We start from the raw sequence: 19329 nt of genomic DNA, 5'->3' as shown, positions 1-19329 counted from the left end.
GATTTCCTGGTCACAGGAACCTGGGTATCACTGGTGAAATGGGTCAGCAGCTGCTGAAGGAAAGGCCAAGCAGAAAAGGATAGAAAGACAATGGGAGACGAGGACTATGTGGTCGCCACATGACAATGAATGGGAAATGGTTAAAAAGGACACCCTGCATGGCCACCTCCAGGAGAAATCGTCTCAGTGCCCCCGTTTCCTCCCAGCGGGAAAAGGGCAGGAGTGAGACTTCAGCTGGGACTTAGGATCCTTGATGGCAACGGAAGGAGCTGATTCAAATATATCACTGCCACCTCCCTCTTCCATGAGATGAAAACTTCCTAGATTTTACAGCACAGTTGTAAGCACAGACTCCGAGGATATTTGGTGCAGCCGCTCCCAGAGGAGCTGATGAAAACTGTTAGTCATAAGGAGAGTCTGTTTGGCTCTTGTAAGGTCTGCTCGTCCCCCACTGGCTTAGTTTTTTGGCTGCTGGAACAAATGATCACAAATTGAGGGGCATAAAACAACAGGAATGTATTCTCTCCCAGTTTTGGAGGGTGAAGGAGTTGGTTCTTTCTGGAGGCAACAGTTAAGATTCGGGAGGAGCTTAGGTGATCCCCTCTGAGCCTCCAAGTGCCAGTGGGAGTTTCTGCAGGGCTGGACGGTGACAGCTGGGGCGCCTCTGGCGAGGTTGGGGTCGGCGCAGAGCAGCACCCGGGCAAACCCTGGAAAGAGGGCCTTGCCTAAAAAACCGTATCCACATCTATTTGCACTGCCCTTTCCACACCAAACTGCTCAGCCTCCATCAGAGAATTGCCCCATCTCCTCCGGGCACAGCTGGCCCCGGAGAGGAAGGACAGAGAGAGAGAACAGGTCTCCTGTGCGTAATCACAGCCGGTGCTCCTGGAAGGCTGGCCCCGGCTCCGACCATGAAGGATGATGGCCCATTACTAGATGCACCGAGAAGGACACTCCAAGCCACTTTATTTTCAAAGGGGCCAAAGCAAACCAACGGCCCTTGCTTTTCATCTGGCGGGGTGTTTGCTTCATGCGGTGGCTCTTAGCAACGGCCTCGTCCCTCCTGATTAGCGCTGCCATTAGCGAAATGATTCCTCCGCACCGTGAGTCACCGCGGAGCCCCACGACTGTCACCATTCCAGATGGTGAGAACATCAGCGACCGAAATGGCCCTCCCTGTCAGTGTTTGTTCTCGGAACCACAGGGGACAGACACCAGCTTGTAGCCTGGAGAGATGTACAAGGTGGAGCTGCGAGGGAACGACCCTGATTGCACCAGCCACGTGTGGAAGTCGGTCGTTTGCTTTCCTTCAGATTCACAACAGACCACAGAGGCCAGAGAGCACCACTGACTGCGAGAAGCGGAAGAACAAAAAAAAAGGCTCATGCGACCCTGCAAAATGCAAGAAACAAGAAACAGGTGCTCAGATGGTCTCAGGGATGTGCTGTCGACAGGAAGGCTCTGTGTGGACTTCTTCCTACTGTCACCTCCGTAGACTTGCAGGCCTCAGAGGAAAAGAAAGGCATCCAATCCATGCATATTTCCATGTGCCGACAAAAAAAAAAAAAAAAAAAAAAAAGCCATCTGCAGTTGCTCATGGAGACAGCAAAAAGCCCAACATCTTGGCAGTTTGAATTTTCAGGGAAAGACAGGCTAAGTTAAAGAAAAAATAAAGTCCATTTTTAGAGTTTGTGCAAATGACTTCAAGAAGCTGTTTGAGTTAAGCAGGTCACCCCACCCCCTACCTGAATATCTGGTTTCTTTGGAGAGCCATCAGGCCGGCCTAAGCACAGCTGAATTTATTTTAACAATTTTTCCGGCTTACATTGTACAACATAATACCGGGCGAAGCCGCATCATCATGATGGCTGAGTGAAGCGCTCCTTTCACAACTGGTTGTTTTAAGTTAATAGCAGAGCAACTGAGCAACTGCTAAAAAGATGATGCATTGGCTTAATTCCATGTTGTTCCCGAGCTCAGCATCTGAGTTAATATGCACACGGAGATGTTGGCAGACGTCTCCTTTTGATAATAATATTCATTTTTATGAATGGCTCGTTTATTTGCTATATGTTCCTCTTTAGCCCTGCCCTCGTTTCTCCCCTTGGTACGGAGTCTGGCTCCCAGGATGCAAAGGTAACTGAGGAAGGCTAGATCTGCATTTTAATGGAGACAGTGAGCAGGCAGCTGCTGACGACAGCTCCCCGCAGCAGTGAAAAATGACTGCGAGGAAAAAAAAAATTACGAAAACGAATCAGTGGTAGAAATTGCTTTCAGAAGTGCTAGTCAGCTGGTTATTTCCTGAGTCTACACCCTGTGTATCTTTGTAGGTGTGTTTGTTTCAAATCCAGGCAGTGACTCATCATTACAGAGAACCTCTCCCAGCCACTCACCTCCTGCAGGAGGAAACTTTATACGCACAAGACGTTTTCTCTTTTTCATCTAGTCACCTGAAGACTAAGAGGAGCACCCTTACTTGGGCAAAAAAAAAAAAAAAAAAAAAAAGTACAACCCTCAAAGGAAAATGCACTTTACTTTCATCCTGAAGGTGATTGGAGCCTGGTTGGGAGGGGCTTGCAGTGGCTCCAGCTTTTCTTGCAATTGCATGTGTGTTTACAGCAGGGCCCCCAAGGATCTGATCATTTCTGTGGAGCTGTACTGGTATGTTCTCAGCCCACCAGACTATCTGCTTTCCCCCAATTTCTGAATGTTTACTGGGAAGGAGGAGACGAGGCTGCCCTCCGTTACCCTCTGGAGCATGGATTCCTCTTTGGTCCTCCCTCTGCACAGCCCCCCTGCAGAACAAAGATGCAGATGGGAAAACAGAGAAAGGGATCACTAAGGAGCTCTTTGGGGTCACAAGCCACAGCCAGGGGAGAGCCAAGACTCCTCAAAACATACAAGAGGCGGTAGAGCCCAGTGTAGAACTTCACTGCAGAGTCAGACTGCCCTGCCTGGGATCCGGGGTCTCCTGCTTAGCAGCCATGTGACCCTCAGTCTCCGGGAAATGAACACGATTCTAGTACCTCTTTCAGGAGGTTGCAGAAAGGCCTAAATGAGTCCGTGCAGGTACATTACTTAGAATGTATGTTACCTGGCATAAAGTGAGTTCCAGCCACTGTTGGTATTTCAGCTCCTGGACGAAGTAGTCCCTGATTCAAATGCCCTCAAATGCCCGATGGTACCCATCACCCTGGGTCAGCAATAAGAAGACCTCATCAGGGGAAATTAAACCTATCCCCCTCTGCCTCTCAGATTCTTAATGAAGGGAGCTGGTCCTGAAGGTAATTGCTCCTGGGCGCTGAGGGAGACATGCTTGAGTTTTCCTCCAGGTGGAAAACTGAAAAGACCTCCTCCTCCAAGACTCAAAACTGGTCATGCCTCTCTTGTGTCCCTATCTCATCGCAGCTTGGGGGCTCACTTGGCACTGCAGGGGTGGCTGCTAAAAATGCCCGGTATGTCAAAGCAGACCCTTTGGTCGGAGCACTCACACTCTGAAGCAGGGTGTGAAGAACTGGATGATGGGACAGGCAGCCTCTGCCCTGGCCTCCTCAGGGCTAAGCGGAGATGGAGCGCGGGTATTCAGAGCAGAGGAGGGTCAGTGCAAACGGCTCAGCCCTGGAACCCTGTTGTCTGTTTTCAGACCTCTTTGCTCAGGGTAACAGGGTTCTCTCTTATTCCTTTTCTATTCCTTCCTCTTCCTCCTCCTCCTTCTTATTTAGAATTGATTTGCAATCTGTTTCAGAGGAAGACTCAGCATAGTGAGGTGGGTAAGAGCTTACAGTGGATTTCGCAGTGCAGTCCTGATATTCCCTGCTTGAAAAAGAGCAGGCGTGATCATTCAAACTGCTGATTCCTGGGCCAAACCCTCTCTGGGGTGATGACCCAGAATTTTGAATTTTTATGAAGCTGCTCAGATACTATGAGCACATTTAGGGTGAGAACTGTTTAGGGTGCACAGTTTAGGGTGAGAACTATTGACTTGGGGTTTTAACCCAGCATCTTTATTTTGCAGATGGGGAAACTGAGGTCCAGGGAAGTGACTTTCCCAAAGTCACCCCGCTAGTTAGTGGTAGATGCAGAGGAAATGCAGGAGTGTCCTCACTGCAGAGAGGGCTCTGGGCTCTCTGGATCTGAAACCTTCCCAGACAAGCAAATACTGACTTCCATTTCCTCTTCAAATGGCATATAGTCCTGGGCACAGTGGTGTGGGACTTATCGCCTTATTTGACAACAGGCACAAATTCTGTGTTCCCAAAGAAAACTCGAACCCAGTATATGCTCAATGAAAGGAAATTCATTTTAATGACGATCTCACTTAGAGTGTTTATGGATTCTGCATGTTTCATTCAGTAATTTAATGCTATTTTACCTTGAGTGTTGCTAGTGAATTGATGAAGTGGTTTTTTTAAAGATAGGAAAAAAAAAAGACCATACATAGAACAACTTTCAAGCCTTTTAAATTCGGCAAGAATTACTAACAATAACACGAAACTAGGTAAAGTGGCAAAGCGTAGATAATGACAGAGTTGGGAAAAGCCAGTGGTCAAGAGAGAAGGTGTGGAGAACTTAGCTGCAGCCCAGATATTGTATCTTACCTCGAAGTCGTGATGTCTCAGAGACTGCTGTTACAGAGTCTGTCACCAAACTGCAAGTAATTCAAGGCCAGAGGCTGGGACTCTTGTCTTCTTTATACTGTCCCACAATACTAAGCTCAGCCTCAGGTAAACCCTCAAAACACGTGTTTCGGAGGGGATCAGTGTCACAGAGAAGAGAGACATGGTTTGGCAGATGGCTGCAATGAGTCCAAGGAAGCACGGATGTAGTAGGACAAATGCAGAAAGTGTGGGTGATAGAATTTAAATCTGGGGCATGTGAGAGGCTACCCATCCAGCTCTACATTGAAACCATCTCAGATGGACCGATGGCTCTCTGTTCTCATTTCATTCATTCATGTTTATCTGTTCACTGATTCATTCCGTGATTCCAAAAAGATTTGTTGCTTTCTAATGGTAATGGGAATAATGACTGCCAATTATGGAGTGCCTACAGTGTGCCATTCCCGCCGACACAGCCCAGGAGCTGGAGCCCAGAGAAGCTGGGTGATTAGCCCTAGGTCACACAGCTGGGATTGGAATCCAAGCCTGCTCCGTGCCAGCTGTCCTTTGAGTCACCAGAATGCTGCGTGAAAGTGAGCCCTTATTCAGGCAGGTGCCTCCTAGCCTGTTCCATCACTTCCTCCCCGAAATGTGGTTCTGTCCCATCTCTGCCACCCACTCGCTGTGTGATGTTGGCCACATCTCTTCATTTCCAGGAGTCAAATGTCTTCATAAGACAAACATGGGCACTGACCAGGTGATGACTGAACTTCCTTGTTGCCCTGAAATTCTACACATCTGTTACTGGATACTCGCTCCTCTCAGCTGGGGGATCATTGATGAAACTTCACAGATCTCTCATGACCTCGACTGGCTCATTGAGGCTGTTGCTTCCTGTGACAGAATCAGCCATTGCCCACCTGATACATATTCTTAGTAGAAGAATCCTTGACTTTCTTCAAGGTAGCAATGCACCCGTCTACAAGGCTACGTTTCTGGCTTTACTTAAGGCAAGATGAACCTCTTGTCTAAGTTTTGGCCAGTGTGATGGAAGTGGATCAGGCTTTCAGGGGAGTCCATTTCGCCTTTCCCCTTCTTCCTTCCTGCTGCCAGAAAGACAGCTTTGATGACTGGCGCTCCAGCAGCCATCTGGGGCCAGAGGCGACTTTGAGGATAGAATCCACGCCCCAAGGATGGAGGCTCCGAAAGATGGAGAGAGCATGGGCTCAGGTGACCATGGACTCATGATACCAGCCCCAAACTTCCTCCCCCCAGATTTCTTGTAGGTGAGAGAAAAATAAACCCTTACAAATTTAAGTCTCTGTTCTTTTGGCTTTTTTACTATATGCAGGCAAACTAATTTTCATTGATACACCTACAAACTCTTCATTCCTTCTTTCTTTCTCCAGTTATATTTCCCTTAAGTTGTAGTGTTAAGTTTGCTATGTCCTGCTGGACAAACTGATGACCTGCTGGTACCTGTGAATCAATATGCACAACGCTGGATTCCTCATCATCTCTGAAAAACCATTTCTCCTGTGTTCCCCTTTGTGATAAACAGCAGTGCCAGTATTTCTATCACCAGTGTCAAAGGCCTGGCATTATCCTTCATTCCTCTTAATCAGTTATCAAATCCTATAGTTTTTCCATGTGTTGAGCTAATGTTTGAAGGGTATATTATCTCAAGAGATGATTGGTGTTGGGGTATGAAGGTAAGCCAAACAGTTGTTTATCTGTTCTCGTGATGCTTACAATCAAGGGCAGGCATTTATCTTTTCTCACGAAGCTTATAATCAAGACAGGCATTAGTTGAATAATCACATGAACAAGCAAGTGCTGCCAAAAAAAAAAAAAAAGATACTGAGAACACACAGTGGGGGCCTGGGTAGGCTTGGATGGAGCTGAAATTTGGAGGATGAATGGGACCTGATGGGGCAAAGAGCAGGTGTCGGGTGGCCAGGGCAGAGTTCAGGCAGAGGAAACAGCAGATGAGAAAGCCGGGGGAAGGAAGGGCAAAGGAGAGTCCCTGAGTTGAAGGAAGGCTGTTGACGGAAGCACTGAGCCTGGAGGGATCCAAGAGGCAAAGGCAGGCTGCAGGTGTGTGGAGGACTTTGAGCTTCGTTCCAAGATCAACGGGAAGACGTCTGAAGGGTTTTAAGCAGCCAAGAGAAGGTGGGCAGTGACCTGAGCCTATTTGTGGTGTCCTTCCTCATTCTCTTCTCTTTTCTTAATCCCCTCTGCTCCTACATTCGTTCCCATTTCCTGAAACTCACTCTCCACGAACTGAGCATCATTTGTCCAAGTCCCAGGGCTGATCCTTTTGCCCCTGTTCTCCCAAGTCTCTGCATGAGCTCCTCGTTTTCCTGCTAAATGAAATCTAACTTCCCAGGCCAGAGTTCAAGGCCATTTTCTTGAATGACCATCTGTTAAAACCTTTCGTCCTTCAAGACTCTGCTCCAAGTCGATTCTCTCCCTGAGGTGCTGCCTGCTCTCCTCAACGCCAAGCCATCCTTGCTCTTGTGTCTCTGAGCCCTGTATCTGTTCCCTGCCAGTCACTTGTCCCTCTCTGCATTTGGGCACGAGACTTTTCTGCCAAAACAGCTTGATGGGAGGATACTGGCTTGCTCGCTGCCCCCGACAGGCCCCATGGTGCCCCACTTAGAGCAAGGGGCTCAGTAAATGTCAACAGAAGGAACAGATGAATGGAAGTCAAATAAGTGGGCAAACAGCATCAAGGGTCACCTTTTGCAAAATTTCTCCCTAGTCATAAAAATGGCAAGTCTACACAGTGTCCCTGGTGGATGCAAGCTGATTTTGGAAACCTAGATTCAGGTCCCAGCTCCACCACATGCTACCTGTGTGACCTCATCTCTGTGTGCCTCAGTTTCCTCATCTGTAAAATGGGGGTGATAACATACCTACTTGGGGAGTTAAGTGAGTTAACTCACAGGGACACTTAGGAAAGTGCCTATTACAGAGGAAGTACTCAATAAAAGTCTTCGTCATCGCCCTGTCACTCTGACTTAGAATGACTCTCAACATGTGAGCATGCCTTCTGTGACCCAGTGAACTACAAAACGGCGCCTGGGGCCAGGGCCCTGGGCAGCACGATTGCCTCCAAAGCTGTTCATCCAGGGAGCCTCTCAGCAGCTCTGCAGCTTAACAAAGTGAACCTGGCAGGTCTTTCAGCTTGTTCCATAGACTTCCAGTTTGTGCTGTTTCAGCCTCTGGACTGTGAGCACCTTAAGGGCAGAGACCACACTAGCTTCAGCCAGCACTGTACAATCCTTAACACACTCCAGGCTCTTACGGTTGGGAGCATTCATGTGGATCAACTCGTGTGGTTTTCCCCCAAATCTCAGGAAGCACAGAGAGGTTAAGTGACCTGCCCAGAGGCACACAGCCAGCATTTCAACCCAGGCAGTCCAGTGCCCGGGGCTCCGGGCTTCACCACGCTCCCTCATCTCCCCTCCGCATCTCTAATGCCTGACACATAATAGGCACTCAGTACATGTTTGCTGAATGGATGGATCTCAGTGGCATCTTCGGGGGAGCCTTCTAGTACTTTCTCTATCCAGGATTTCTGACTGGCTTCCTCTCCCACTGACCCTTCTAAGCTCTCCAGTAGCCACTGCTAAGGGCCCCTGCTCTGTTCAGGAAACACTTGTCTCCCCGCCTCTCCCCGGGTGGGGGGCGCTGCTTTAGGAAGTCACCTGGTAAAAGCCCTGATCCAAGGTCCACCCCCAGCCCTCTTCTCACTTCCTCTTTCTTAGAAAGAGATAAGAGGAGACTCCTAAGAATATGAATTGCTTTACTAGGCTCGTGAAATTAAGAATGATTTGGGCGGGGTGGGGTAGGGGGGTGGGCAGGGAGGAGGATTTCAACCAGACTGTATTTTCAATAACTTTTTACTCTTATCAAAGTTGTGTGTATTCATTGTAGAAACTTAGGCAGCTACCAAAGCACACAACAAAGAGAATTTTAAATGGAGAATATTTTTGCTCTTTATTCAAAATCTTCTTTAATGTTAAATGATCCCTCGAGCAAGAAAATGAAAAGAACCCAAGTGATTAGATACGATGCATCACGGGGCAAGAAGATCTTGCCCATTCTGCCTTATTCTTGTTTAGCATCTCAGAGACTTGACAACCACCTTAATAACCCCTCTGCTCCTGTCCTGAACGGTGGCTTCCTCCACAAGCTATACGCAGAGTTCCAAAAACTACCCTGCTTCTCCCATAGTCTCTGAAGAGACAGGGGCAAACTGTCTGGGTTACAGGAGTGCGTGTAGAAAAATCTAGGTACTCCACACTATACAGCAAGTCTTTGAGGGCCTCTTACCTTTTTTTTCAGTATCCTTTCTCTTACCCACAAAAATGGTCCTGGTCACAAACACCTAAATATATTCAGTCAGTTTTGCAACTAAGATTCAAAAGATATATATGCTGTAAGAATATTAGACCTAAAATTCAGACTCTTCTAGGTTTGGGGTCTTAATATTTCTGCTTTGGAAAGCTTACCCATTCTATTATTTTTTTAAACTTCTGTTACAAAAGTTATGGATATTTACGGCAGAATATTTGGGAAATATTTAAAATGCACAGAAGGCTGGCAAACCATCCGTAAATCCACCATCCAGAGGACCAGGCCAGTTCTGGAGCTCTGACTCCTTGAATGCGGGTAAGTGAGTGGAAGAGGAATGAGAAACACATCTAATGGAGAGTAACTGTGTCCTTGGCTGGTCCCAAATGCCCTGCTTCCGGTCATAGCACTCTGATTCCCCTTGGAAACTGCTTCCCACTGCATCCTCTTCTCCACAACCAACCAACCAACTAATCAATTACCCATCAACACAACCAATCAACCAGTACCTATAGCACGTGTGTGCACACATGCGCACACTTTCACCTGCGGCCGTAGAAAGAGATGTCCATCCCAGTCAGTCCCAATCCCCATTTGTCACAAGGTTAGACATAAAACCCGGGGAGTCGGATTTGTTCTGGGGGATTTTTGTAAATTTGAGGCAAGGGAAGAGATTCCCTTCTGCTCTGATGGTTAAGATAGAAAGATGAGCTCCCTGGAGCTACCAGCTGCCATTGTTACAGCCCCATGGAGAAAGGTGGTCCCAGAATGAAGGAAAGACAGAAAACTGAAGAAGCCTTGTGTCTGAGTCCCTGTGGCTCCAGCTACATCCAGTACTGGCTGTCTTCCTGCCATTCCCAATTTGGGTCCACGAGTTCATAATCGGTTACAGATGACTGATTATCTACTATTTGGGATACAGAGATGCCTAAGACTTTTTCATCCCTATCCTCAAGGTGCTCACAACCAATCTTATGTACTGAGAGTATTCATAAATGTCTGTGTCTGACCCACCCACAGCCTCTTCTGGGCTGTGGCTCATGCCTCATGCTTCATGAAGTGGGTGAAACCAGTTCTACTACCTGCCCAAAATGACCAGACCAGGGATGTACGTCTAAGCCAAAGACAATCATAGAAGCACTGGACCCAGGGATGTCATATGTTCCTTAGGACACTTGATGTGAGTTTCCCTAACATATTTTCTCTGTGTTGCTTAGGGCTACATCAATTTCAGCAGATCATATTTTCCAGAGATGCCTGCAACACATCTCTTATCTCACTTGTCTTCTCACAATGTGACCTTGACACTGCTCCCGTTGTACAGCCTCTCCACCTTGAACTCTGTGACTGTCTCAAAAAACAGAGTAAGGCAGAAGTGATGGGATATAGTGTCTGCATCCAGCTTACAAAAATACCATGTACTTCCCCTTTGTTCTCTTGGGACACTTGCTCTTGGAACCCAGCTTCCAGGCTGTGTGGGAGCCTAAGAAGTCTATGGAGAGCCCCACATTGGGAACCAAGGCCCCTGGCCCTTGGACCTGTCTGGGCTCCAATACAACAGCCGGTACCAACTTGCCAGCCGTGTGAGCAACCACCTGACAGTGGAGCCTCAGCCTCAGCTGATGCCACATGGAACAGAGATAAGCCATTCTCACTAAATATTACCCAAATTGAAAACTTAGGAACAAAATTAATGAATGCTGCTGTTTTAAGCTACTATGTTTTGAGGTGGTTTGCTAGGTACAATAGATGGCCAAAGCACCGATTCAACCAGGTTTTCTCTCTTGGAAAGTAAAATGCATCCACAGATGGGCCCCTTGAACCCTCAACAATGCTCTGCTTCCTGTTCCACACAAGCCTTCTGTACAGGCTGGCATGACTGTGCCTGGGACAGAGGTGATATTTCAGGCTATTTAAATTTAAATATTTAAATTCTTTCAGATTCTAGCACTGGCGCCTGTTCTTGAGGGTATCTGGGCATCTCTCCATCGCAGCCCTTCAAGAACACCACTGCCATCCTGTTGACTTCAGCTCCAGCAAGTGGGAATTTAATTTTTCCCCCTGGGTAACCAAACCTTTACCAGTACTCAGGTCCAGAAACCAGGTTTGTTTTTTTTTTTTTTCTTTTTCACCCCTCTTCTAAGCCCTGGCATTTTTTCTCAGCATGATACACCATTTCTACTGGCTCTGGGGTCCCGCCCTCACTGCAATCCTGCAGCTTCTGTTACTTCTTATCTCAGGGGGTGTCCACCTTCAGGCCTCCTTGACAATGACTGACATCTTCTAAACCGTTTTCCTATTGCTTGTTAATGGGAGGCAGTGTCCTATAGCGTCTGAAGCATGTGCTTTGCCGTTGGGGAGACATGGGCAGAGTTTATAAGTTCTCTAAGCCTAACTTAAAAGCATATCAGGAGCGTTAACATGAGATGCTGTATTAAGTGTAGCACCTTATGGCCAGGATTGCTACTCCATCAAATAGCCAATATTCTGTTGCTTGGAGAAACAGAACCCTCACCGGTGGGTGTGACAGGTACCAACCATAGAGACTACAGTTCCCTGCTGCCTTCCAGAAAGGTTGGCCAGCAAGATGAGGGGCTTCACTGGGCTGGTGGGGAAGTGGCTGACCTAGTTTGGAGGCTCCCCTCTCCACTGGTTCCCACACTCCCCTTCTTGTGAATACCATGCTGGAGCTGGACCAACCACCTTGGATCAAGCAGCCCCGCGGACGGAAGCTCTGCACCACTGGACATGCGGGAGGGTCAGCAGGAGCCGGGGTCCCACATGACCACGGAGTTACCATACCAGCTTACCTCTGTCCTCCTTCATATGCGAGAAAAAACCAATCTTGTTAAAAAACAATTTTATGTTGTCTCTAGCATTAGAGGCTGAACTGAATTCTTAACCGATACACATAATAAATGCTAGTTGGATTATCATTCTCACTTAGCATCGTCTCCCTACCTCTGGGAAATTGTGTGAGCTCTGGGGCCAAGTCAGCTCCAGGCTGAGCTGTCCCACCACTTTAATTGCTCAGTCATCCCAGTTAGAATAGAAAGGAAATACCCAATGTAACAGACCGTAGAGGCTTAGTGATGCCACGACCGACCAGGTTTTACTTTAGTTGGGGCCGTGAGGAGTCTTCTGCTCATCGTTTGTCAATGTAGTGATTAGTTTTTGTGACCTGCAAGAATGCATCCTAGTTGAAGGAATTCTTCATGTTATCTACATGTTATGAACCTGCCAGTCAGCCTTGTTCTAACTGCTATAATGTCAAGGTGTGGAAAATGAGATTAGAATTAAAGGCATAAAGAAAAGCGAGTAATCAAGAAAAAGAGAAGGTTTAATCTCTAAGATTTTTCCATTTTTACTAAAAATATTTTTTAAAATTATATTCCCATAGACAATTAAAATTTCATTCTTCAATTTAAAAATATTTTGTCAGAAGGGAAAAAGACAAGAGTGTGTAATAGTGTCTTTTAGGTAGGCAGATAATCCACTTAATTTTTAGTCTGGACAATTTTGTATAAAGCTGGTTCAATTCTATTAAGAACTTTTTGAATTGACATTGTTTTATTTTAAAGAGGTATATGGATCAAGAATGCAGTTATGAAGGTTAACAATCCTTCCTTTTAAATTTGTTTTTTTGGGGGAAGTAATTAGGCTTATTTGTTTATCTTTTTATTTTTAGAGGAGGTACTAGGAATTAAACCCACAACCTCGTGCATGCTAAGCACATGCTCTGCCACGGAGCTACACCTTCCCCTGCAATAATCCTTCTTTTAAAGAGTCATGGAAGTTAAGTTAAAAGGATTTTTCCTTTATAAAAATGCATAATTCACTTCTTTACTGTTAGTCATCAACATTTTAGTAAACAAGTCTCTTATTTTCAAATAAATGTTTATTCTAAATATTGGCAGACATTAATTATGCAGAAATTAATGTGGAAGATATTCTTTCCTCCTATCTTGTAGTGCTTTTTCAATTAAATTTAGGGTGCTTTTCAATCTATCACTGCTGAATGGGCAAGCTGGCACGCAAATTTTTATATACTTCTTTATTTTTATTAAAAAAAAAAACTCTGCAGAAGAGAATAGAATAATCTATAGCTTTATATATATATATACCTGACATTTATAAAGCCAAAGTCATAAAGAAAAAATAGTATTATATATATTATTCTCAGCATAGAAGGTAGGAGAAAAAATCTGAAATCAGTCTTAAAATCAGTCTTAAAACTTCGACAGTTTGCAAATCAGTTCTAATCAGTAGCAATGAGACCATTTTTTATGAGGCTTACTTATGTTGCTGGGACAAAAGCCAAGTGATAAAAATGACATCTGATGATCTCACCGACACCCTGAGGAAATACTTGACATTGCTTGTAAAATGAGAGCATCTAACCCAGTGTTTTTTATACATTAATCTCACTTTCAACTTTAAAAGCAAAATACACACATACTAAATTATTACTGACCTATCAGATTATTTTTAACTTGTTAAATAACTACAATTCCTGCTCTTTTGAAAGATGACATTTATTATACATGCAGTTTTCATATGTTCCATATGTTGTTTATAATTTCAGGGGTTTCCCCTAAAGTGGAGTAATTCAGTGATTGCTCTCAACTGATCTTTATACTGGAAAAGATATTGCTCACTGTTCATAGTATCTAGAGATCATTAATTTGGTCCTTTCCATGCAGACCAAAGAAGTGAAAAATGCAAAGAATAAGCTTTTTGTAAAAAGCCCAATTATTTATTTACAACGTACCAAAGACCTGTGATGGGAGCTAAGGAGGATGATTGACGGAGCCCTCTACGCCTGGAGTCCAACTGCAAAAGGATGTCCTCCACCTGTGGTTGTCCTTAAATAGTTCAACATGTATTTCTAATCCTAATTAGAATTAATCTAATTCAATAATTTTTAATGAAATTAGAGTCTTCATGTTATTGTAAGCACGTTGGGTTAAGAATTTAACTTCTTAAAATATTATTTCAAAAAGGGTGCAGAGAATCTCTAGAGTTGATTTTTAAAGTTTTATTTTATGTAATTGTACGGATTAGCTGTCTCATGAACATGACATATTATTTAGTAAAGGTAACAGGGCAAAAAGCAAAACAAATAAAAAAAAAAAACCCACCAGATATCTACAAATAACCATCCCCAAAAGGACTAAGAGGAAAATAAAATTGGGGTGCCAGACAAGACAGTATCAAGGCCAACGTCTAAGAGCTGTTCAAAAAAAATAATTCAGGCAATTGGCTGTTCGGGTTATGCAATTATTAATAACCAATTTGACTGTGTCCACTTCACACTAAAATGCAGTGATCTTCTGGTTATTGTAAGATTTATGAAATGTAATCTAGGAATAAGCTACTCTGGACTGCTTATGGCAGATATTAAATGGAAACCCCAGAATTCATCCTGAGTGGGAAAAAGCAGCATGTGTAAAATTAATTCAGGAGGAAAATGTCAATGTTTTCCCCGCGATGAGAGTTTCAGCCGTGTCTTCCCAGTGTGAAGCCACATCTTATCACTCCGCTATATTCAGAATTTGTACTAATTCTAACAGAAGCTGAAATTAATGTCTACACTTTATGTTTACTCAACATAAGGGCCTTCTCCCAGAGACGGTGAAAACTGATAGTTTAAATAACCAAAATAAAAGAATGGACAAAAGCATTTTTAAAGCGCCCATTTACATGGCTAGAGCCACGAGGGTGATCAAAAGCAGCAGTCACCCCGTGGATATCAAGGTTGATCCATGTCGCGTGCTCGGTGTGCGGAAAACACTGACCTTCCCAGAGAGAGGAGTCACATCACTGAGTTAAGACGGATATTTTCACACCTTTATTAAAACAAGTTTCCTGAGGAGTTCAACTAGGCAACGTTGTAACCTAGTTTGCTTAATAGGTACAAAAATGCAATAAAACCTTACACATCTTTAAAATATTCTACAGTCAGACTTTGCTCTGATTGGCTACCCAATCAGGGCAAATGATTAAGATTTTTACTAACCATAGTCTGAAACATAAAAGTTAAGTTTGGGTTTAAAAACAATTCTCAGAATGACCATAAATCTATGATGCCTCTTGATCAGATAGTAATAAAAGGACAGAGTGCTAGTATTGCCCCTCGACTGTTCTGACCCACACAAATGTTATATATCTTGCCAGAATAAAATCCTTTTTTAAAGTGCCTTGCACAGGGTGCCATTATAAAGGTTAGTACATTTTTCAGATATAAACTCAGTGACGTTTGCTGAAGCTTACTTCTTGTGGAAATTGAAGTTACCTTAAATACTAAATGAGACCGCTTTTATCATATCATGAAATATCACTTGATCAAAGTGAGATTCCAAGAACACACATACGTCTCTGAACTGCTGAAGTCCATTACTCAACAGGGTTGGGTGATGTCTACAGACCTAAGTGCTGGATTAAAATCTTAAGAAACCAAGAGAAGGAAGAGACTCTTCTGAGAGTCAAAATGTTGATGAGACGCAAACTTGAAGTAACAAAACAGGCAGACAGGATGATGTGGAAAATGGCCATTTTGGCATAGGCAGCTGAGAGTCACCGTGGACCACAAGTTGAATGTGAATATGCCAAAGAACAAAGAAAGCAAAAATGCCATATTAGGATGTGCTGCTGAGAATACAGCAGACAACTCTGTTGAGGTTATATACCAAGAAGCCTGTCTTTTGCCAAAGCTCTGCGCAGTCCCAGGATGACACAATAGCAATGGTTAAACACAATCCGATGGTTCTCTCATTGGGGTGGAAAGACCTCCCTGGCTTGGAACTCTGCCTTTAAAATTATGGGCATCGTTCAGAAGGCCAGTGCTGGTGAAGGAATTCTGAAAAGCCGGAGGACGGTTTTCATTATGCATTAAGGCAGCCTCTCAAACACAAGACCCCGAATCCAGCAGCAAATGTTTGGTGAACCTCAACCCCTCCCCTCCCCCCCACCTTCAGTTCATATGTGAGGCATAAAATAAAGTTTCCATTCTCGGTTTCTTTTCTGGAATAAAATACCAGGTGCCGTGGAAGAGCTGAGGACTCCCAATTTGCAAGATTGCTTTAAAGGTCAGAATTGGAAAATTAAGGATTAAATGGAGATTGATTTTGCGTGTGTTGGAGTGATAAACAGGGCCCTTCTGCATTTTGCTCCATTGCTTTTAGCACAAGGATGTCAACAAAAATCACAGAGAATGTCATCTCTGCGGGGCCGTTGGTGGCCCCCTGGGGAGCTGTGTTGAGAACACGGGGAAGGGGGGCCTGTCCCAGCCGGTGGGAAAGACCGTGGGCCCGAGGAGGGGTAACTGCCACTGGCACAGAGAGATCCTGTACCTGTTTTATTTGTTCCCCATGACCCTAAAAACCTCAGAGACACAGAAGATACCTGAGGAGGCCCACGTGCACACACCCTACACCAACGCATCACATGTGAGGGAGGTGTGGCGATGACAGCTGTGGGGAATTGGGAACAGGGAGCTGATTTTAGCTGAGAAGGAAGACAGTTGCTCTTTCATTGAACATTCCTGTTCCTCCATCACCCGGCCTCTAGGGGTCCACAAGTCACCAGACGACATCCCCTCAGGACGGTGGGCTCTTTCCCTGTGTCTCCTTGGCAGGCAGACCTGAGCTCACCAACCCCCTGGGCTGGGGGATACATTGAAAGACTTGCTTTGCTGGCTGCCTTTTCCAAGGCATAACTCCCCTTGAGAAAAGTTCCTGTGAACGTCAATGACCCATCCGAGGACTTGACTAATCAGAAGAAATAATCCAAAGCTAGTTTAGGTCATCAGGTGACCCAGAAGGAAACCAGAGATAAGACAGCTGCCTGATTCACACCCTAAGGAATGAAGCAGAAAGGTAACCAGGACTTAGCGTGGCCAGGATGAAGGGACAGTTAGCTGAGGTTGGCTGAGCAGAGGGAACAGCCCCTGAGGGAAGGTGCCTGCATCTTACGACTCTTCCGCCCTCAGTGATGGATGGCATCTGGCCTTGGCCTAGGATTTCCGAACCATGCCTGCTTCCAAGTACAGGTGATGCACTGGGCATTGGAAGAAACAGCAGAAAGTTCTTCTGTTTACGTTGATTGGAAATTAATTAAATTTGTATCCTCTTCATCCTCTGTTGACAAGCCCAGCAGGCTTCCAGACTTCCTCCGGGGCTGCTTCTCTTGGAAAACGTTAGTACCATTCAGTTTTAGGATTCAGCATCACTGTAAAAAAAAAAACAAAAAACCAAAACAGAACAATAGTATATATTTCCAGAAGCAACTGAGAGCTGGTCACTCCGCTGTGGGGGTGACTCAAGAGAGCATGAACGATCAGGAAGCCAACAGCGCCCAGGTTACAATTTCCAAAACAAAGGTCGGCTTGGATTTTATATTTGATCCCTGAGGAGGAAATCCAGGAAAGCCAAGAAATAATCCTTCACTCTTGTTCTCAGCTCCCTCCCCAGGGCTGACATGGAGAGAACCAGATGGAGCTGAGATTCCTCCTTTCATTAAATCTAATCCCATTCTCTGTGAAATAGATGCCAGGCTGCCTTTTTTTCCCCTTTTTAAAAAATTTCCATGGATTATTTTCTCTCAGGAGTTTGTGGTCCTGGCATGTTGTCAAAAGCACATTTTGTTCATATCCACAAAAGGATCAGAGGTGCCTACTCAGTGTCATTTAGAATTCGGTCCCCAGGCATCTCGGGGTGTGAGCAGACAGAAATTATGGACATGGTATTTGGACAGAACCATGCTGGCTGGCTAATTTCTGCTTTCGTTTCTAACTTGGCTATCAGGGCCGCATATCTGGCTCTGCGGTTTCTTCCCCAGTGAGACCATGCCTCCTCTTAAGTCTCCAGGAAAGCTGACCACTCGACACCCCCCACTGCCCGCCACCCCACGGGGGCTTCTGTTTTTAGTTTTATGTCCCTTCACCCAAGTTCTAGGATGTCTCTCCTTCAAGTGATCTCTGTCTCTGAGTAAGTGCTCGCCCGCTCAGTGAAACACTAGGTGTTTCCAGAAGGACTCGGAAGCAACTTACTAGCTAGTTAGCTAGACATTGTGTGTTTATGTGTCTGTGTTGTAAAGATGGGGAGGAAGCTGTGACACAGAGGGCCAGTCAACGGGGAAGAAGGAAGAAGGCAAATGTGGACAAAGGACAACTTCTGCAGCAACACTTACTCAGTGGAAACCTGTTTGAAAATTAAGACATCCTTTATCTGAAAAGTAGACGTAACAACCCAATTCACTTCAGTTCAACTCTTAAACTGGGCTAGGAGGCTTCATCTCTTGGAAATTGGGTGGTAGCAAAATAATATTTCCACAATCCAGGAGTTCATCTCTACAGAGCATAAGTCTCTGAATTGCATGTTTTCCTTTTGTGGCCTTATCTTGACATTTCCGCTACTCCAAGCCGACTAAAATACAAGGCAGAGTGGCAAGTGGACTTTTGTCCACAACCCTGATCTGTGTCTAGCAGTTGTAACAGAAGTGAGTTTTAAAATTAATTATGATAAAAGCCAATCCATATTCGTTGTTGAAAAAATAGAAAATACAAACAAGCAAAACAAAACTATTAACAGTCTCACTACAAGTTAATATTTTGGTATTTATTCCCCCAAACTTTTTTTCCTGCAATAATGATACGTATTCTTTCTGTATAAAGATGGAATCATCTTATGTGTATAGTGCTATAACCTGTTTTTCTTATTCTCATTCATATAGAGACATCTTTTCTTGTTAATAAATATACCGTATCTTTCTAGTATAGCATTCCATTGTCTCACTAGACCAAAAAAAATTTCTTTTTTAGCCACATCCTTGTTAAACATTTAGGCTATTTCCAATTTAAAATTTCTATTTATTATAAAAATTGCTACATCTTTGCATGCTTCCAGGTCTTACCTTTACATAAGTATCTAGAAAAGGAATTGCTGGGTTAAAATACATGTAGTTTTAAAGCTGGGCCAGTCAAATGTCAAATTACCCCCCTTCCCTAGAAATTTTCTGAAATTTACTTCTCCAGACACTTTCCTTCAGGGAAATATCCTTTCCCCCACATCCTGTCTAATACTGGATATTACTATTTTCAGTTTTTGTAAATTCAATAGGTGAAAATAATATTTACCTTAACTTTTTCTTTGGTTATTTTTTACTGTTGTTACTAGGAAGACTGAAGTTTTTTTCCAAGCTCTATTGGTAATTAAAATTTCTTCTTTTGCTGATTTGCTTATTAATATTCTTTGTTCATATTTAAAAGGGGAAAATTATCTTGTTTATTGATTTGTGTATTAAGAATAATTTTTTTGTTCATCGTTCATATTGTACATACTTTCTCCCAGTTTGTCATTTTCCTCCTCAT

At 44.4% G+C, this 19329-nt stretch overlaps 2 protein-coding genes across 2 annotated transcripts in view; one reads left to right on the top strand and one right to left on the bottom strand.

Moving 5' to 3' along the window:
* The window catches only part of ARFIP1 (ARF interacting protein 1), a 1058373-nt gene that overhangs the window by 803166 nt on the left and 235878 nt on the right, over positions 1 to 19329 (top strand). The window lies entirely within an intron of this gene.
* Positions 14789 to 19329, bottom strand: part of TMEM154 (transmembrane protein 154) — a 42566-nt gene continuing 38025 nt past the window's right edge. The window contains exon 7 of the mRNA XM_010968507.3: positions 14789 to 17189. Coding sequence (XP_010966809.1) covers positions 17174 to 17189 — 16 coding nt within the window. The 3' untranslated portion in view covers positions 14789 to 17173. The remainder of the gene's footprint in view (positions 17190 to 19329) is intronic.

This window comes from Camelus bactrianus, chromosome 2 (assembly GCF_048773025.1).
Source record: "Camelus bactrianus isolate YW-2024 breed Bactrian camel chromosome 2, ASM4877302v1, whole genome shotgun sequence".
Classification (NCBI taxonomy): Eukaryota; Metazoa; Chordata; class Mammalia; order Artiodactyla; family Camelidae; genus Camelus; species Camelus bactrianus.
This window is presented reverse-complemented; position numbering and strand designations above follow the sequence as displayed.